Consider the following 20,285-nt stretch of genomic DNA (forward strand, 5'->3'; position numbering starts at 1 on the left):
GATTAGGATAGTTAAAATATAAACACATACTTATATTTTTTTTTAAATCTCCTTTTGATTAAAAATGTTTTGTGTATTTATTATTTTGTTTGTTGAAGCATTTGGGATTTTTATTTTGAAAGGTGCTAAAGTTTTAGTAACTTACTGAAAAGTCTATAAACGCATTATATTGAGGATGAGCGGAGTCTGCAGAAATTTAAACGTCCATTTTCCTGACCCTCGGCCTCCTGGACGGCGGTCAGGCGTGATGACCCTCTCTGTAGATCATTCTATGCAGTTTGGAACTGTCTTGTTGGTGGATGTTCTTTTACTCTCCCTCAATCCAAACCAGTAAGTGACAGTAATGCGCTGCTAGTTTACAAGCAAAGAACTTCAACACGCACCTTTTCTCTCTTTTTGCTTCTAATGTTGAAATTGTCAGCTGTAAAAAATAAATCCATTTATAAACAACGTTAGTGTTACTAGATTGAGTGTAAAAGAAAATTTACTTGAAATACTTATCTGAAACCCCAGTCCCTTGCTTTATAAATTACACGTTTGGACCTTAAGGAGGTTTGGTCTTTCACACTCTCCGTTAGTTCTACTTCTGTATATGGGGTGTTTATAGAAGTAAATCTTAAAAACAGTGTTTTTTTCAGAAAGTGAATGAGAATTGTAGTTTCCTGGCCAGGCTTGTGTTCATAGTATTTAATCTATTATTCAGATTGAACAATAGCACAGGTGTGTTGAGTTAATCATGTGTGTCTCCATGGTACAACAGGCACATGTGGTGCCCCAAAATGTCACTTCTGCCATTGCTAACATCAAAACCAAGTACATCACCCAGTTTGTGAACTGGTGCCCCTCTGGTTTCAAGGTGGACATCAACTAACAGCCTCTCGTTGTGGTTCCCGCTATAGATGAGTCCAAGATCCAGAGGATTCAAGGGAAGTTGACTTCAAGGGAAGTCAATTTTGAGGGGTATGCTTATGATTTGCTTTAATTTTATTAAGAATTTATGGTGTCGATATGGTGATTTGATGTATTTCATTCAACAATAACATCTAAAAACTGAATATTTGAGCTGGTTTGCTTCATTTTCTTTTTGATGAACTGAGCAAGTAAAATATAACAACCTACTCCACACAGAATTGTTTTTTTTTAAATTCGTTTAATGTTTTTCACACACAGTAAGCAATGAAAAGGAAACAGTGGCAGTGGACCTTAGCATGGGCAAGTTTATATTCTTTCATTATTTCAGATGGAAAATTCAGGGCGAACTATTTTCAAGGCTGTGAAGGTTGATCAGAGTTTCGACACACAATGAGACACAAACAAATACAGACGACTCTTTCCACTGATGTTATTTATCAGTGTGGGTTACAAAGACTGGGGATGCGGGTGGCCTGTGCGCTGCAGTCTGTTCTGCTTTAGTTGTATGAGATGTCATGGGTCTCTACCACTTTGATGAGAATCGGTCCTGACCTCCGCCGCTGATGGTTAGCTGCCCGGAAAGAGAATGTTGAAACAGGTGAAACACACATAACTTATTGCTGCTTCGAGGGACTTTGTTTTTTGTTTTTTTGTTAGTTTTTGGGGGTTTTTTTTCAGAAAGAGAAAATAGGCAGATTACAGACAAATAAGAGGTCTACTAGTATGTTTTCAGAGGTCAAAAATGGTTGAAAAGTGCAGTCACATTATGATGCCCTCATACTCACTTTGAGTGGGTTCTGAGCTCACATGTTTGATGGGTTCTGAGCTCACAAGTTTGATGGGTTCTGAGCTCACATGTTTGATGGGTTCTGAGCTCACANGTTTGATGGGTTCTGAGCTCACATGTTTGATGGGTTCTGAGCTCACATGTCTGATGGGTGCTGAGCGGATATTAACCACAGTCTTCTGTCCAAATCTGGTGATGAAAAAGCAGACAGGTATGCAAATGATGGGCATTAAAGATTAAATGCATTTTTACTCATCCTGGTCTAAATCAGCTGATGTCCCAGTATTCCTCAATTCACCCTACATCAAACAGAACTGCAACCTTCACCTGGTTCAGAGGGAAATGACTTGCTCTAGCAAGTGTTATTGTGCTCATTCCACAGTTTTCTTACATTTGTTCACACACATAAACATGTTTAAGTGTATTGTATAGGACTTTGCATTATTTTTTAATTGTGATAACGATTATTAAAAATAATGATAACATCGTTGATGACATTTCCCAAATTTCCCCACGAAGTAACATAATTTGACATGCCGACGTGCTATGATCTTCGCCACAAGAGGGCAGTATTGCATTACACGTTAATCTAAGGTAAAAACTGGAAGTATGTTGACGTTCATGTTTTCATGAGAATAATTTCTTAAATAATAAGTTAAGCAACAAAAAAAATATGTATATATTTCTGGCTTAGGTAGGATCTTGTGCAAAGAAAACCTACATAAAAATAGATCCAAAATTAAATAAAAGATAAATTACTGATATGAATTATAAATGGATAGATTTTTAGCAGCTCTCACCTGTCCTCCTCTCCTTCCATCAATTTCATATAAGTGGAAATCTCGATATCCAGGGCCAGCTTGATGTTCATAAGTTCCTGGTATTCCCTGATCTGCTTAGCCATGGCGTGTTTGGCTTCCATCAAAGCTTTCTCCAAGCCCTTGATGCGGTTTTTAGCGTTCAGCACAGCTTGTTCCCCATTTGATTCCACCTCATTAATGCTGTTCTGAATGCTGCCACACTGTACAAGATAGAAAAGTGGTGTAAACGTGTGTTTTTCAGTCTCTATTGTTAGCAAACGACATGTTGTTCTTTAATATTTGCCTCCGAAGGATTAATATTAAACAAAAAAGTGTGATTTCGTATATGTAATGCTATATGGTGGTTAAAAGCTCTGACAGACAGCGTTTGGTTTTGCAGTCTTTTTAAATTAGTTAGATCCTTAAATTTAAGACAGAGACAGAGAGCAGTCCTCTCTTCCTCACCTGTGGTTTTATAACATCAATTTCATGCTGCAGGCGACTGATCAGCCGGTTCATTTCTGCTATTTCCACCTTGGTGGAGTTCAGGTCAGCACCATACTGGTTTGCTTGGGTTGTCATCAGGTCAAACTGGTATCCGTGGGCCGTAGATTGAAGAGAAGGAAAGAGTAATTATCATATCAGATGAGTAGCACCAGTGGAAAAAGGTCTATCTAATAAACGTTACCAAAGTTTGGGATTTTTAAGGACTAAAAAGAAAAATATTCATACAAACAAATAACATTTTTACAAAGTAATAAATTAAAGCAGTTTTCAAAATTATTTAATTTTTATATATAAAAAAACATATTAATCTACTACAGTAAGTAATGTATATGTATGTTAGAACAGGGCAAAGTACTCCAGAGAAAAATATGTAGTGCTAACTGTGTCTATTTGACCTTCACATATCTCTGTAGGCTCAGCAGATAGAAACTAACATCAGAGGACAAAACCTGTGTTGAAACAGAAATAATCACTTTAACAGACTGTGCATTTTTGGCTCCATGTTTGTTCTTCATTTAGTGAAGTTGCTCACAGTGTGTGGAGTGCCGAAAATGCTCCAACCATTGATAAAATGCTCCAACCACAAGTTTATTTTAAAGAGATTGTTAGGGGTCTCTGTGATGGATTGGTGACCTGTCCAGGGTTCACCCTGCCTCTTGCCCGAAATGTCTCACTGGAGATAGACACCAGCACCCCTCCTGACCCCACTAGGGACAAGGGTGTAGGAAAATTGATGGATGGATGTCAGGGGTGTCAGTAATTGTGATGGGTTTTGTTAAAAGCAAATATTTCCAAACTAATTTAGAAATGATGCCACACTGAAAAAGAAAAATGTACTGATGTTAAAGATAGTTTTAATCCCACCACCCCACTCCCATTTTTAGTGGTGCAAATTCTGAAATTATGTTAATATTTTTCTCAAATGTTTGCCAAAGCATAAAGAAAATGAAATAATAAAAAAAAGTCTCTTTGTCACCTTTGTCCTGTACCAACGTTCTGTTTCTTCACGGCTCTGAGCAGCAATTTCCTCATAGTGAGCCTTAACATCAGACACAATCTGGTCCATGTTAAGGCTGCGGGAGTTGTCCATCTCCACCACCACGGAGGTGTCCTTCAGGCTGCCCAGTAGCTCTCTCATCTCCTTTTATTTGAAAAAAAAGAAAATAAAAAAAAGACGAACAAACAAATAAAACAAAATCCCAGTAAAAATCACATCCCTATAAATTTCACTAGTTAAGAAGTGAGGTTACGCACAGCATCATGAACAGCTTTGTGTAAGTTGAATTCTTCATTAAGCTCTGACAACATGGTTTCTAGTTCCACCTTAGAGTTGAATGCTGCATCCACATCCTGGTGACCCAAGAAACAATGACTTTTTAGTCAGTAATATGTGTTTGAAATGTTTTGCAATTTCCAAAAAAATGTTATAATTTTTACAAACATAAAAATGAAAAATGTCATATTTTTTCATTTGCACGATTTTTTTATTTTTATTTTTTTACCTTTTTGAGTTCTACAAAGCTAATCTCTGACTCACTCCTCTTGCTGGTCTCTTCTTCATACCTGAAACAACCACAAATATCTTGTGACTTGTGCTGATCTTACATCTCTTCAACTGAAATCTGCTTCACAGACAAAAATGTCCCACTTTGATTTGAATTTGTCCAGCGCAACATTCCAGGTACTCGTCTCCGCCTCTAAACGCTTGCCGTCGCTGTGGAGGCCTTCCAGCTGTTTTTGCAGGTTGGCGATGAAGGCTTTATACATGATCTCAGTACTGGAGGAAGAGGCTGCCTGACTCTGCAGGAGCTGCCACTTGGTTTCCAGCATCTTGTTCTGTTGCTCCAGCAGTTGGACCTGGAACAGAAACACAACGCAGATCCATCCAGTCGGAAAGATTGTTCTTGAACTCTAAAATATCCGCTGTGAGGCTTGTAATATTGGTTATAAGTTAATAAGTTATTCTTACAGATTTGTAAAAATGAAAAACAGGGTTACTTTTTTTTTTTTTTTAATTGTAACCATCGCTGATGGCATGTTCTCCCATCTTTCGCATTTTGAAGAGTAGCTAAGAGAAATGAGTCTCCTGGTCATACCCCCAAGGGAACAGTCATTGATTGCAGATTTTTTTTTAGGGTGAAACTGATTTTTTAAAAATCTGTAAACAGGTTTTGATGGGAGACATTTTTTTTTTTTTTTTTAGCAGAATTTCCCCCTTACCTTTTTGATGTGTGATGCAAAGCGGTCATTCAGACCTTTAATTTGCTCCTTCTCCTGTGTACGCCGAGCCTGGACTTCAGGATCGATGTCGGTCTTCAGAGGAGTAAGGAGGCTCTTGTTTATGGTGACAGGTTTAATGGGAACCACATTGTTTGTGGTGCTGGATTTGCGAACCGGGTTGGATCCCATGGACTTGCTGGTGAAGCCTACAGAGGAGAAATAAAGTCCAGATTTCCTGTTCTTCTTGATCCTTACACTCATGATGAGATTCCTGTTGGAAGTTGTGCTCAGTTCAGGAGGTGCTGGAGCTCTCTTGTGCACATTTATCTGTTTTCACAACTTTATACAGCAAAGACCTGGGTGTGGTGTGATTGTGAAGTTGCATGAATGCAGATTTACCAGTCAGACATCTGCCACTTGTTTTACTCCCACCTACCCCGGCTGTAAAAATGTTTCCTTCTAATTGTTCCTCTGTAATCTAATCTTGCTCATCAACTCTGGTTTTAGAATCTTAAATGCATTCGAAGTGTATTTTGGATGCAAGCACTAAGTGTGTTAAGATTTATAAAGATAAGAAAAATATGAAAGCATCTGTTGGAAAAAAAAAAGATGAAGAAGGTTATGTTATTATGAACATCAGGTGGTGAACAGCAAACTGCAAAAAGGGTGATTAAATGATTAAATAATATTGTAAAAAATTATCTAGCATCTTTCTTTTGAACAAAAAGGGAATTTGATAGCAGGTCGTGTTTCTGTTCTTGACGTATCCCTTTCAACAAATCCAGTTATGGTTCGAAGATAAAAGACACAGAAAGACACATCGTCTTTCAGACACACCTTTCAGTTTTGATGGCTTAAGCAAAATGAAGCCCTCACGCACGCCACCCTAAACCTGTTCGGAATTCCGGCATCTTAACATCTTCAAGCTCTTTCTCTTCACTATTGATTTGTTAAGTGTTTTCTTTACAAAATACTTAGTGATAATATCGAATCTCGACATGCATCAGATACGTTTTCTGTCGTGTATTCTGATACCCCTAAATAAAATCCACTAACTCAAGGTTTGTGGTTAGAATTACTTTGTGTGAATCCTAACGTCAGCATACATGCGCGTGCAAATAAAGGCCTCAGAGGTTAGTTGGAGAACTTTGCTGAAAAACATCTTCATGAGGACAAAAGTGCACAGCGACAACAAGTCATGGATAAAGTTGTGGAGAAAACTAAAGCAGGGTTAAGTAATTAAAGATAATCTCGAGTTGTTTTGCACCGAGGAGTGGACAACAATTTCAGTTTCTAGATGAGGAAAGTTGATAGACTGATATCTCAAAAGACTTGCAGATACCCTACTAAAAGTGGTTCTACAAAGTACTGACAAAAATGCAGGCACTGCTTTAAGAATAATAGTATAGACAAGTCTTAAAACTACATTGTATTTTCCTTCCACTTCATATGTTGATCTCGCAGACAGTTCCTCCCAAAATGTGACGAAGTTTGTGGTTTTGACCTGTTTTGTGAAACAGTTCATTGCAGATCTTTGTTCTTGTTACAGTTTGTGTTGTTTTTTCTCAACAAGTTTTGCTTCCTGCTCTCCTCCCCCCTGCTCTCAGGTACTTATTATCGCACATCGTGTTATTATCTCCCTCACTATACGTCCATACGTTCTGTTGCACTGTGCCAGATCCCCTTTGTTTATGTGTTCCTGCCATGGCAGTCGGGCAGCATTTTTTGTTGTTTCTCAGTTCTTATGCTTCCATTTGTTTATCTTTCAAAATAAAAGCATTTAGCTCCACTATATGGCTGTTGAGCCCAGGCTTTGTGTCTTTTCTGAACGTGGATTATGAGTGAATAGAATGTGGCCTTGGGAGGATTTTCTGCATGGTCATTGTCTAGAATTTGAAGGCCAGGTGTTGTTTGAGGTAATTTGACTGGTTCATATGTAAGATTCCAGTTTGTATGTGCAGAAGGCAAACTACCTTAAAAATATGGAAAGAATCATTGCAATTCAGAAACAAGGAGCAAATCATCAGTTGTGCAAGGCAGTAATTAGATGCATTCATGACGTTGCGGATGTGGCAGCTTCTGTGATTTCTTGTGTCACACTAGAATGTTTCAATAGGTCACATTCAGCCAACCAATCCACTGAGTGCTCACCACTGTTTGGTGTTTCTCTATTTGTAGATAACGGCTCTCCTTACGGTTCAATGAAACCCAAAAGCTTTGGAAGCATCTTTGTAATCCTAACTTACCGAAGGATCTCAACGACTTTAATTCTCATCTGCTTTTTTTTTTTTTTTTTTTTTTAATTCAGGGCGAGTTTTTTAATGTGGCTGGCTTGAGATCTGATCAGAGCTCTTCAAATAATATCTTACTTATCTTTAGTAAAGATCAATCAATCATGTGGTCAATCAGAGGAAATTTATGATTTAACAAACAGCTATTCGATTTTTACAAAGGTTGATTTAGATAGCTTTTACAAAAAATTTAAAATCAAATAAAATTAAAAATAAAAACCATCATTCCAAAACCAAATTTTGTAGTTACTTGGGTTATCTATATGTAATTTCAAAAATATATTATAAAATATAATAAAAATATAATATATTATAATTTGATAATGTGAAACACTTGAGTGAAATGGAAAAGAAAAACAAAAAAAATATGTAAAGGGCAAAGGCTGTTCGACAGCACTGTGTGTTGTTAAAAATGAAAAGCTGCAGCGCAGCCTCCTGTTTTCACAGTATTTAAGTAGGAAGTCGTAACCAAGTAATATTAGTCAAATACAGCTGATTCAATTGGCAAAAGGAAGAGTAAGCACCTCTATAAAAACTGAGGTTTTGTCAGTTTTCTATATGTCACACAGATGGGGTTAATGCAATACCAGTGAGGAAGCATGGTGGTGAATGGGTGATGATTTGGTCAAAGTACTCTAATGTCAAATGTGAAGTTGTGTGAACTGACATTTACTGTCTTGTCTAGACTTAGTTTAATAGCACTGAGAAGATTTTAAGATGGAAGGTGAGGTTACTTTCTTTTTTACCATTTCTTCTTTGCACAGTGACTTTGAATTTAACCAACCTTAATCACCATCAACTGAACAATATAACCTGTCTGACCACTTGCTGTCAAAACGTACTGGCTCTGTACAAATTATCCCTCTTGTCCTCGTGATGGTGACAAACCAATCATCCGTCTACCTTTGAAAAAAAAAAACAGTAGAGACATAGGTTTCTCATGGGATTGTATACAAATTAATGCTGGAGACCAGTACTGCCTGCTGCTGAGGATAGGACATTTATATAGTGTGTGTACATTACCAGAGGTAATCCAAGTTAGGGATTCAAAAACATAATTTTAAATGTATGTTTTAGAAAACTGTTTCCCTTTTTCTTGTCAGACATGAAGATTGCTTCATTCAACACACAGAGGTTTGGAGTGACTAAAGTCTCAGACGTAGATGTCCTGTCAACTCTTGTTTAGGTAACAAAAAAATCAGACATGGCTGCTTTCAGAAGCTCCACGTGTTTTATCAGGCAGCAGGGACCCTGTGATCAACTCATCACATAATCACAATTATGTTTACAAAGGGCCTTTTAAATCTTGTCTTAAATCTGAAAATGAAAATCCTTCAAGCTAATTAAGTGATAGCATTTCAATGCTTTATGAAGACCTTCAAAGAAAGAAATAAAAACTGTCAATGTCACACATTAGTCAGAGCCCGAGTATGTTTAATTCCACTGTAGATCCTGTAATGTAACAGAAGTCTTCGCCTTTTATAGATCGTGTCTCGATATGACATCATAGTTATTCTGGAGGTGGTGGATGTGAGTGGGGCCTCCATCAAGCTGTTCCTGGCAGAACTGAACAGGCGACTGTATGTTTTTATTTTTGCCCTTTAAACCAAACTCACTTTAAGCCTTTGAGAGTAGAAAAATAACCGGCCGTCCTTTAAGGGTGTCTCAGGGTGAACACGTCCCACCACTACGCCCTGCAGCTCAGCGCCCGCCTGGGAAGGACCAGATACAAGGAGCAGTTTATGGTTCTCCACAGGTAAATGCCGTCGCCATCTCGACTGTTTCAGCGCCGCGACACAGAGCTGTTTAAACGAGACATTTTTATTCAACTTCCAGGGATGACATGGTGGATCTGATTGACTCCTATCAGTATGAAGACAATCATGAGAACAATGTGGATGCATTTGCAAGGGAGCCTTACGTTCTCTACTTCAAGCCTCACAACACGGGTCAGCTTCTGCAGCTCGTCTTTTAACACAAACAGGCAGCGTTGTGCGTCAGAGTTCCAAGATTTAATGCTCTCGGTGTGGAGTCTGCTGCTTGTCTGAGTCACGGCTGCACGACAGTGTCTGTCTCTCCTGTTTGAGTAAAGGAGATTTATTTTGCCGTATTAACAGAAGGGAGAAATAGCAGGTTTGTCAGGTTTGTGCTCTCTCCTGCCACACGCATGCAGTTTCATGAATGTTACGTATTTGTTGCAGTGCTGAAGGATTTGGTGCTGATCCCAGTTCGTGCCACACCACAGGACTCGGAGAAAGAACTGGATGAGCTGTATGATGTCTTCCTAATGGTCAGAGACAAATGGAAAACCGATGCAAGAACATGAGCTCATTTGACACAAACTCTGCCACATCATGGCGTTATCAGTGCTGCTAACTGATGTGAGATTTACCTCACATCAGTGAGCCACAAACTTTTTGGGAATTCTATGATGTAATAATTTCAGACAAAGTAGCACACAGCTCTAAAACTCAAGAAAAATGTAACTTAAATAAATAAATAAATAAATAAATAAATAAATAAATAAATTCCATTTGTTTTGTGAAAAGGCCAAACAGGTGAGGTCGGTTAAAACGAACCCACTGCTCACTTGCCTCAGCTAGCCACAGCATAGTTAGAGTTTAGATTTATTAACTGAGTCTGACCCAAACTTCGGGTTTCGTTTCAATGAGTCTTCAATAAACGAGAAAGCACTGTATGAATTTATGTTAATCCACTTACTTTACTCTAAATTGAGCAGGAAGTAGTTTATATTGTTAAGTGTCAGCATCATGCTGTGGGGACATGTTCCTTAAACATGAACAGGGGAGATGGTTTGAGTTGATACAAAAGTGAATGTAACTAAACCAGGGCAAATCTGAAAACAAACAAGAGGCGGAGGCAGCAAAAGCTTTTAAAATGAGTCAGATATCTGGCTTCCACCAGGACAAGAACCTTAAACCAAAATCCACCATGTATTTTGACACATCAGTACACATAGTACTGATGTGTCAAATTCTGTGAAGTAATCAGAGGACAGGTGGTTGATCACCATAGCATTCCACACTTTTCATCTCTGTGTTGCGTGTCTCACTTTTTCTTCCACTTCACAATGCACTACTTCAGATTGATCTATCACCAAAAGCAACCAATAAGCACACTGAAATTTGTGTTTGTAATATGATAAAATGTAAATTTCAGAGGGCATCAATAATTCATAGAGCTCTGCAAGAAATGGTTCTATTTGCTTTTACTTCTAGAACGTAATGATCCTGGGGGACTTCAGAGCAGACGGTGCCTCTGTCACCGACAAGCAAATGCAAAACATTCAAATACACAGTGACAGAAATTTCCACTGGCTAATTGCTGATGATGTGGATACAACTTCAGCGACAACAAATAATCACACCTACGACAGGCAAGGTTTATTTTTACAGAGCTTACATAAGTAAGGCATTGTACCTTTGGAACACAAGCTTCAATCCCCAAGCTTAATTAAGAAACCTTGTTTCTTATGCAGGATCGTTGTGTATGGAGATGATCTGCTGGCAACCACAGTGCCAAACTCTGCCAAGGCCTTAATTTCCAGAAAAAGTTTAACCTGACAGATAAAATGGTGAGATATGGTGAGTTTAAATAAGCTTTTACTTATTTAAAAGGAAAAGCTTTTAAATAAGGAAATATTTAAAAGGAAAAGCTTTTAAATAAGGAAATATTTAAAAGGAAAAGATTTTCCTTTTAAATATTTCCTTATCTGGTTGAGGTCAAATTAATCAGTGCGTCCCCTTTCTGGCTGGCAAGACGTGGAAACGCTACGGGATCAGTTAGCAGAGCTGCAACAGGTAACAATTTAATTGTAATTTATTCCAACTGCTAAGTGTTAAAAGGAAGGTCACTGAAGTTAAATGAATATTTACTTAATGATTGCTTCCTCTGAACTTCTGCAGTAGTGCTTGAGGGCGAGGCTGCAGTTCAAATATGCATGGAATTTGGGAGTGTCTTTTAACTTGGAAAATATTTAGGCTTGTGATGTGTTCAGTTAAAAGTTGTTGTTGTTGCATTAATTAATTTGAGGATAGATGTAGATCATTGTGTTATCACATTGTCCAAATGAGGGCAGCTGTGCTGTATGTTTAGTTGTTTCCCCGCTTCTACACACCGAATAGGTTATTCACATTTCCCTGCAGAACGTGATGACATGTAATGGATATAAATTAACCCTTAAATTTAATAGACACAAAAACACTGGCCTGTGAGGACTGGAGGTAACGCCACAGGTCCAAAGTGATTGTAAAAGCCAGTTCCTCCAGGTTCTGCGTCTGTCTACTAAAAATACAAAGATTAAGCAAAAAGTATTCCCTAAAGCGAAAGTGTATTTATTAAAGGAAATGCTTTTGCCTTACTTAACTTAAAGACTACAGAGAAAATGAGAGGGCAATAAAAACACATTATATGCTATAAACTCAAAGTTATTGCTTGAACTTCTTGAATAGGATACCCTCAATGAAGCAGACAAAAAAAATAGTTTAGATTAGGTCCATGTTTGAATGATTTCAGTCAAAGAAACATGATTTATCAAAGAATTGAAAGTCTCGGGGAATCAGACCTTATCTTGTTTAAAAAACTTTCATAAAAGAAAGAGATTATTTTGGGCGCAAAATGTTGTAAAGAAAATAAAAGTTGAGCAGAACAAAAGGAGATTGCTCATAATAAGAACTATTGCTCATCTGTCAAAAAACTTTTCTTAATTTTTTTGCACTGCAGTAAAAATCTGCATATTGTTTATTTTTACTCTGTGTGTCTTCTGCACTGAAGTGGGGCCTTTCATTACCAGGCTCTCATGCCTGCCGATTGATTCAGCTTGTTGTGAAAATGGTGTAGTTGTCAATCAACTTGCTGCCGCAGGTTATTACGTAGAAATGAACAAAGAAAACTAATTGTAAAGGTGATGAGTTTCTTTTTTACATTGCTTCCACGCAGCCTTTCCAGGAACTAAATGAGCTGCCTAACAAGCTTCTATTTCTTTGCTACGGCAAGCCTTTGTGTTCAGTCAGATGTGACAGCACTTCACTGTCGCCATACTGATCATATTTTTCGTATTTTCTGACCACGACTAACCCATAAATTAAAGTAAATTAAACTGATTATACATTTGGTAACTTTGACTTAATAGTATAAATGATAATAAAAGCCAGTAATAATAGTAAATGCATTTGAACTGAAAAGCAAAAATAAAAACACAATTTTCTAATCACAGTGATGTTTTCCCTGTATTCTCTGTTCTCAGGGAGTTTGCAGGATGAAGTGATGAGCTTTCAGAAAGAAATCCTCCTGCTGCAGCGAGAAAAGCTTCAGCTTCAGATCTCCTATCTGAAAAAGAAACTTGCCTCAGTTGAATGAACGAAGTGACTAGAAGATTTCAAATACCACTGTTTCATTTAGTATGTAGCCAGAACACATGTGTTCAAATGGTTTTTGCAAATTGTTTGTAATTTTCTTTGGCTATTTAGTGTATTTTATTCTGATTCTTTATTATTTTTGTTCAGATGTTTTACTTTTATATTCTGTGTTTGCTTGCTGTCTGTTCAGTGCTTTTTAGAGAATGCTCAACTGGCTTTACAAAGGTACTTCCCAGATTGCCTTTACTGTAAGTAAATACATGTCACGGGGTGTTTGATTTAAAGCATTAAAACATAAACTGGGCTTGCAAAGTTGAAATATACAGTTAATCCCAAAATTATTCCTATGGCAGATTTAGATTTAAAAGTATTATTAAACCAAAAAATAAATAAATAAATAAATAAATAAATAAATAAATAAATAAAATCATATTTTTAAATGAAACTAGTCTCTCTCAAAAGATACAAATATATTTTAATTCACGTTTGGGCAAAAAGTGTCATGTCTTTAAAGTTTTATGATAGCCATGACTATTACAGCAACCAAACATTTCTCATAATTGCTGACTAGCTTTGTGAATGTTTTCACTGGTAGTTTTATCCATTCATCTCTGGTGATGAGCTTCAGGTGTTCGAAGTTGCAGATCACTTTGACATCACCCTAAGCTCCCTCCTCCGATTTTATGTTAGATTTAAGACAGGACAACCGCTTTGGATCATTGTCATACTGAAACATCCATTATTTCCCAAGACTGATTTTCTCTAAGACTGCCTGATGTTCTTGATAATCTTGACACAGTCTTCCCGCTGCCAGGGACCATGAATTATTTTAAACATGCTCCTTTACTGTAAGTAAAACATAGAAATAATTTATGTGTTTGCTGGGACATCTATTGGCCACATGAAACATGCTGAAGTTAACACTTTTGCTGTAAGTCACCAAACAAAATGCTGAGCATAATGTTCCGATCACGTTCAGTTGTAATTGTTTACAAAACAGCAAGAAAAAATAAAGATAAAAAAGGAAAATATATTTAAGCAATAAATAGCCAATATTTTATAAATATATCTTTTTGTCTTTGCACAATTGTGTTTTTAAATCTTGTTTTGAGGATGATTGAACGCATTGACATGTGCTGCATTCAAGCTACACAAGTTAGTTCGAATATTCCCAAATTACAAAGAAAAAAAAAACTCGGTAAGTTAAATTAACTCTCGCAAAAAAATATTGTTTTAGTATTTAAATAAAAAGGTACAATAATTTCGAAATCATTTGTAACATTACCGTAGAATTAACTACACATCTCACATTTGTTATTGTCTCGGCTTCTCGGGTTAATACATTTCCGTAAGTCAATTGAAGTAAGCTTGGTAGTCACGTGACTGGCCCCTTTAACGAAAACACAGAGGCTTCGAAAAGGCTGCAGCGGCGAATTGTCAACAAGGTGTGAGACACTGTCAACTTTCTCTTCGTCCTTCGAGCTCCACCTGCAGCCACACCAAACCATCACCCACCTGTCCGGCAGACAGGCCGTCTCAATGCATTTCAGAGGACCGAGAACTCCGAGGCGGCCATGGATGTGTACGACTTGTTTAGTAGTTGCAGAAAGGGCGACATTTGTAGAGTCAGGTAACCAGCGGCTAACGTCGTTTTGGTTTGCATAAACATTGTTTCACAAGCATCTGCTTCATCAGACTGACACCTGACATAGATGTGCGATAAAATAAAAAGTAATAATTAGCCCTGTCCTGTCCCGCTAACTGCTGTTAAACGATGTTTTGCTCGGAAGCAGAAGCGGAAGGTTGCTAACATTAGCGCCGATGACCCAGCTTGTCAGGCTAACGTTTGTAGGTCAGAGTTTGTGTGTGCAATATTTAACGTCAAAATCTTTAATATTGCTATTGATGTACTTTGCAGCGACATAAAGCACTAAGTCCTTTTCTATAAGATACATTTTCGGTTTTTGTCTTAAAACATTTATTTGCTTAAGCGTTTTGCACGTCCTACTCTAACTATCTTAATTTGTCTATTTCAACTGTAACGTATCGATTTCTTGATATCGTCTATGCACTTTGTGGACCTTCGGTTATTTTAAGGAGCTTTATAAATAACTAGAAATACATTTTCGCCCATCAGATGAATACTAAAAACGTGCACAGCTAAGTCACTATTACTGTTTTATTCAATGTGTAATTTTACTTTATGGGTAAAATAAGTGTGGAATATGGATTTAGTACTACTTTACTGTCTAGTGTCGTTTGGAAACTACTTTATTTGCGACCATGTTAAAAGAATCCAGACAAAATAAACAAAATTGAATACAACTGAATATTAAATCCTTCTCCTGATAAAATTAGTCCATACTGTAAACCATATAAAAAGACCATCATTAAAAAATAAACTATGTGACCATTACCTGTAATAATAATGATGATAATAACAATAATTATACAGAAATTACATTTATAGAAATGAATTCCAGAATTGTGGTACAAATAAAAATAGACATTTCAAACAAAATACAAAGAAATATTGCTTTGTTGCATTTATTGTATTGTTTTGTTTGTCTCAGATACATTTTTTTCATAAATTCTTTTGTTTTATTGCCTATAAATAAAGCCCCTCCCTCCCTTAAAACGGAGGGTAAGGACTGTTGGAAAATTGAATATGCTCACAGATCAGGCTTTATGGTTCTCTTTAAGGTACCTTGTTGAACAAAGGGATGTGGACCTCAATGTGAGAGATAAATGGGACAGCACACCTTTGTAAGTATGTTGTTTGCAGACCTGCAGTTAATCTAATGCTATTTACTACAAAGCATTATCATAACAGTATCCTAAAAAAAGAGCTGCTTTTCCTGCAGGTATTATGCGTGCCTCTGTGGCCACGAGGAGCTGGTCCAGTACCTGTTGGCTAGTGGTAAAATTGAATTTTCACTGGATAAAGTGAGATTTTCATAATAAAAGGATGTTTGCTGAAGGATTCTACATTTTGATTCTGTTTTTTTTTTTTATGTGGATTTACTTCCAGGGGCCAAGTGTGAAGCCAACACATTCGATGGTGAAAGATGTGTGTATGGCTCCCTGAATGACTCAATCAGACGCCTCCTCAAAGATTACAAGTGCGTCAGCGTCCGTGCCATGCAGCGCAATGATTTTAACTATTTTCTACACATGTAAGTGTGAAGATTTTCTCTTTTTTAGGGTATTAACTGTGGGGAAAAAAACCCCACTAATATATTGTTAAAGCTTGCAAAGATAAAACAGTTTAGTAGAAAACATATCCCTGCTGTTTCCCTTCAGGTTGTTAGAGCAAGGTCAGCACAGTGATGTCAAGTTCCTGGTTCATGGACAAATGTTTGCAGCTCACCGATGTGTTCTCAGCGCACGTTCAGAGTACTTCACTGAAATGTTTGAGACAAAATGGAAAGGAAAGAATCTTATAACCCTCAAACATCCCTTGGTAATTTAGAATTTTACTTAAATAAATAAATTTGTCTCATTCAAGTAATAAACTTTATTTAATTGGAACAAAAACTGTTTTGATTTTAGATCAATCCTGCAGCCTTTGGAGCAATTCTTCAATATTTTTATACCGGTGAGTGTTTTTTTTTTTTTTTCATCTATGCTATATTTTAATACAAAAGAAAATAGAGACTGAAATAAATATAAAACAACCTCATTAACTCTATTTAGACTAATTTTAAAAAATGCCTAACAAAAAAGTGTGAACTCTATTAGTTGTTTTCTAATGTTACAGGACGAATGGATATTGATATAAGTCTGGTGGAAGACTGCAGGCGACTCGCCAAGCAGTGCAAGATGGCAGACCTTATGGAAGAACTGGAGAATAAATGTAAACAGGTCTATGAATTTGGTAAGACTGCTAGTTAATATCTGCATTGTGTAGTTCATAATTCATATTGCTAATTTATCTATTTTTCTCCTCTGGAGCTTTGATTGTTGTGGTTCACAGGGAATTATAATATTTTTCTTCTCCTGCCATTTTGAAGTGTCCAACAAGCCTGGAACCTGTGTCAAAGTTCTTAGCCTTGAGCCTCACACCTGTCAGCTCCAAGAGGAGATGGCCCAGTTAGCAGACTGTGCACTGCCCACTGAACTAAGAGTGAGACGCTAAACCCAGTGAAATCCCGATGCTAAACACAGAACAACTACTACTACATACTGTTCTTTCTTCTTCTTTCTTTTTGCCCCAGGTTGGTTTTGGTGAACTTCCCTTTAACAGGGTTGATCTGTTCCCTACTTACCCTGATATCTGTTTCAGAGTGGAGGGTTTTGATTTCTTATGTCACAAGGTAAGGAATTTCAAAGCCCACAAACATGAATCCAAACCTTAAAATTATTGTTCTGTTAATGTCAGATTTTCATAATGTGTGTCTTCAGGCTTTTTTCTGCGGGCGCAGTGATTATTTTAAGGCCTTACTGGAGGATCACTTCAGCGAGGGCGAGCAGCTGCAGTCGCAGCCCAGCACCCCAGTGATAACGCTGCACAACATCTCAAATGAAGTCTTTATTCACGTCATGTATTACATCTACACTGATGACACAGAGGTGTGTGTGAACACAGTCGGAAGCTTTTAAAGTGTTGAGAAAAAGAATGATCCATTTATTCTGGCTTAAGCGTTTTAAATCATCAACCCAATTTTATTATCAGACAAATATAAGTGTAGAAATGCCATTTTCTACATAGGATTTTATTTTTCAGGAAAAGTATCTGTTTTAGTGCATTAATTGAAAAGTTTAAAAATCGTTTATTAAATTACCACCACGATAAATAATTAAACGTCTGGGGCTTATTGAGTTCTTACTCAAAACAACAGTGATGTTTTGTACTCAGCGGGATTGTCAGCACTTTTTTTTTAATGCGCTCATCTTTAACGCTGATCGGTTCTTCTTCCCCGTCCAGCTGACGATGGACAGCGTGTTTGATGTGCTGTGCGTGGCTGACATGTACCTGCTGCCGGGGCTGAAGCGTCTCTGCGGGAAGACGCTCGCCAAGGCGATTTGTGAGGACAACGTCCTGCACATGTGGAAGACAGCCAAGCTCTTCCGCCTTTCTCGGCTGGAGGATCAGTGCACTGAGTTCATGGCAAAGATCATTGAGCGGGTTGGTGTCTTTGTGTGACCCTCATCGTGGCTCAGCTACCTGTGATTTCAAACCTGGGTGTTACTGACTGTGGTTTCTAATGTTTACTCCTTGATTCATTTAGCGAGGTCTGAAGTAGCTGACGGTCATTTTTTTCTCCCTCCCCATTTGTGTTGTGTTGCATTCAATCTTTTTGGATATGAAAGCTTTGGGAGGTTTCATGTCTGTATTGAATGGAATGAACAGAGACAAATTCTCCAAAATATTCAGGAGTTTTACAATCAACAAACGTGCTATGCTAGCAACACACAACTATAGGAACTGAGAAAAAGATAAAATGATGACGAATCTAAAATTACTTGAGGTAAAACAGAAAAATATAAAAATAGAAACGTGATGTCATTATGGCGCAGCTCTAGATGATCAGCTCTAGATGATCAGGTCTAGATGTTCAGGTCAGACACATCCAGTTCCTCCTCCAGATGCATTCACGCCTGTGTACCTGCCACCTCTGTCCACAGCTGGTGGAGAAGGACGAGTTTGCAGAGATGATAAAGGAGGACGCCGCGTCGCTGGAGGAGCGACAGGAGACGGACTCTGTCCCTCTGGTGGACGACATCCGCTTCCACATCGCCAGCAACGTGCAGACGTACAGCGCCATCGAGGAGGCCAATCAGAAGCTGGAGGCTCTGGAGGAGCTGCTTTCCAGCATCAATATTGACTGCTGAGCGGGGGTCATCAGATTCCTCTATCTGGTGCAGAAATGTTACGGTCGTGTTTGGAGGGAATCTTTAGTGAGGTGAGAAGAAAAACATATGCATCTTTATGTTTACAGGTTCTATTTCATTTACAGCGTATGGCACAGATTATACCGTATGTGAACGGAGGTAGTCGTTGGGGAGTTTAGCTCATTTCAAAGGAAGTCCATACCAAACAAGAGGAAAGTGATCTGGTTTGTACTGACATTAAACTCTGAGATTGGCTGTGAAGAAGAAGAAGGGTGACATATTAATAACAGAATACTTTTGCATTATTCATGCATGAAATTAAAATGATCTGCAGCAGCTAGATTTAATTTAACGTTTTTCATGTGTATCATGTAAAACTTCAAGAAATTATATTTTAATGCTTTAAAGAGGCAACATGGAGAGCATGTACTGCTCTAATTCTCACATTTCAGAACAATGTGGTTAAAAAAATATCTTTCCTCCCTTTACTAATCCTCTTAGTCTTCTGTTTTATTAAATTGTGTTTTGTGGTTACTTGAAAGTATTTTGTGGCCCTCCTTCACCTCACTGCTTCAACTATGGGATTCCCTCTGGTATCTTTACACATATCACCCTCTAATCCACTCTTGCACTTTGCTTCAGCTGAACATGGAGCTTATTTTTCCAGCAAACCCATTTTGCCTTATGTGTGTAGCAAGTAAATAAAATAAAAGTTGTGAACAGTGCTGTCTATTTTTTTTTTTTGTTATCTCCTGTTGTAAAAATATTTTCTTGAGGTCTTGCATTAGAACTTACATTACACACATAAGTATTATTTGGTTTCATAAATGACTAAATCGCGTTCTTTAGTAGTTTCTTAGACATTCATCGTACTATACTGGTTAGAAGTTTATTTACAATTGTCAGCATGACTGTCATAATTAAATTTAGGCTTTTAATTATTTCTACTGTTCTTTCAGGGAAGAATTATGCAATTAATCAGTTTTAAAAATAAGAACTAGATGCTAAAGTTGCAATTTATTTGTGTTTGCATTTTTTTTGCAGAGTCAAAATAACAATTCTGATTCAAAGAAAAAAGTCAAAACTTTGTGCATTTCTGTTAATAATAATAAAGGAGATTTGATGCAACATAGCTTCACCTTCAGGGAGGAGTTCCATAGGAAGCCTGAAGATGGCAGCATTTCTTATTTTATCTTCTTTCAAAGCTTGTGGGCTTCCTCTCAGTAGAGTGGCTGCATGTAAGACTTCACCATGCTCTGTGAACCAGGGTTTTATTCAGCCAGGACTCTGGACTCGTGGGAATGTTGTCTGAAAGGAGTCGTTTCACAGTCATTCACAATCTTCACAAGTTCACTGCAACAAGAAGGATAGGATGTAATTAAGTGACTGCATGCATGTCTTTGCTCACATCGGTATGCATGCTGGTCTGCGTATTTGCTCTAGATTTTTGTCTCTTGCACCCATGTAGCCTCCATCAGGCTCATTCCAAAGACTCTAGGAGGCAATAACAAAGCTGTACATCAGCTTAATGGAGCCCCCTGTGTTATGAGCTCAA

General features: G+C 37.6%; 2 protein-coding genes and 1 pseudogene across 4 annotated transcripts; 2 read left to right on the forward strand and 1 right to left on the reverse strand.

The window, feature by feature from the left end:
- Nucleotides 1-1,142: 1,142 nt before the first annotated feature.
- LOC103467522 (keratin, type II cytoskeletal 8-like) lies at nt 1,143-5,542 on the reverse strand. 2 transcript variants are annotated; one of them, XM_008413973.1, is made up of 10 exons: nt 5,227-5,542; nt 4,655-4,863; nt 4,509-4,569; nt 4,261-4,356; nt 3,983-4,147; nt 2,965-3,090; nt 2,500-2,720; nt 1,816-1,888; nt 1,698-1,767; nt 1,143-1,483 (listed from the first exon to the last, which is right to left on the reverse strand). In XM_008413973.1, exons 1-10 carry the CDS (start codon nt 5,485-5,487, stop codon nt 1,410-1,412), a joined length of 1,356 nt encoding a protein of 451 aa, XP_008412195.1. In that variant the 5' UTR covers nt 5,488-5,542; the 3' UTR covers nt 1,143-1,409. The 2 variants fall into 2 exon arrangements, with proteins under 2 accessions (XP_008412195.1, XP_008412193.1); XM_008413971.1 differs by having other exon boundaries at nt 1,698-1,888.
- A 3,080-nt stretch (nt 5,543-8,622) lies between these two features.
- LOC103467521 (deoxyribonuclease-1-like 1) lies at nt 8,623-12,896 on the forward strand (annotated as a pseudogene).
- Nucleotides 12,897-14,271: 1,375 nt separating this feature from the next.
- abtb1 (ankyrin repeat and BTB (POZ) domain containing 1) lies at nt 14,272-19,455 on the forward strand. 2 transcript variants are annotated; one of them, XM_008413969.2, is made up of 12 exons: nt 14,272-14,525; nt 15,599-15,661; nt 15,760-15,815; nt 15,927-16,071; nt 16,199-16,358; nt 16,448-16,493; nt 16,656-16,772; nt 16,909-17,021; nt 17,113-17,211; nt 17,300-17,467; nt 17,823-18,023; nt 18,524-19,455. In XM_008413969.2, exons 1-12 carry the CDS (start codon nt 14,470-14,472, stop codon nt 18,728-18,730), a joined length of 1,431 nt encoding a protein of 476 aa, XP_008412191.1. In that variant the 5' UTR covers nt 14,272-14,469; the 3' UTR covers nt 18,731-19,455. The 2 variants fall into 2 exon arrangements, with proteins under 2 accessions (XP_008412191.1, XP_008412192.1); XM_008413970.1 differs by lacking the exons at nt 14,272-14,525; nt 15,599-15,661 and having other exon boundaries at nt 15,760-15,841.
- Nucleotides 19,456-20,285: the final 830 nt, after the last annotated feature.

This window comes from Poecilia reticulata, linkage group LG7, assembly GCF_000633615.1.
Source record: "Poecilia reticulata strain Guanapo linkage group LG7, Guppy_female_1.0+MT, whole genome shotgun sequence".
Taxonomy (NCBI): domain Eukaryota; kingdom Metazoa; phylum Chordata; class Actinopteri; order Cyprinodontiformes; family Poeciliidae; genus Poecilia; species Poecilia reticulata.

What these genes read in the sequence shown, in the direction of transcription:
- abtb1 (XM_008413969.2), top strand. Translation starts at nt 14,470, where the DNA reads ATGGATGTGTACGACTTGTTTAGTAGTTGCAGAAAGGGCGACATTTGT. An exon ending in TAAACAGGTCTATGAATTTG is followed by an intron (nt 16,773 to 16,908) that starts GTAAGACTGCTA and finishes GCCATTTTGAAG; the next exon opens with TGTCCAACAAGCCTGGAACC. An exon ending in CACTGCCCACTGAACTAAGA is followed by an intron (nt 17,022 to 17,112) that starts GTGAGACGCTAA and finishes TTTTTGCCCCAG; the next exon opens with GTTGGTTTTGGTGAACTTCC.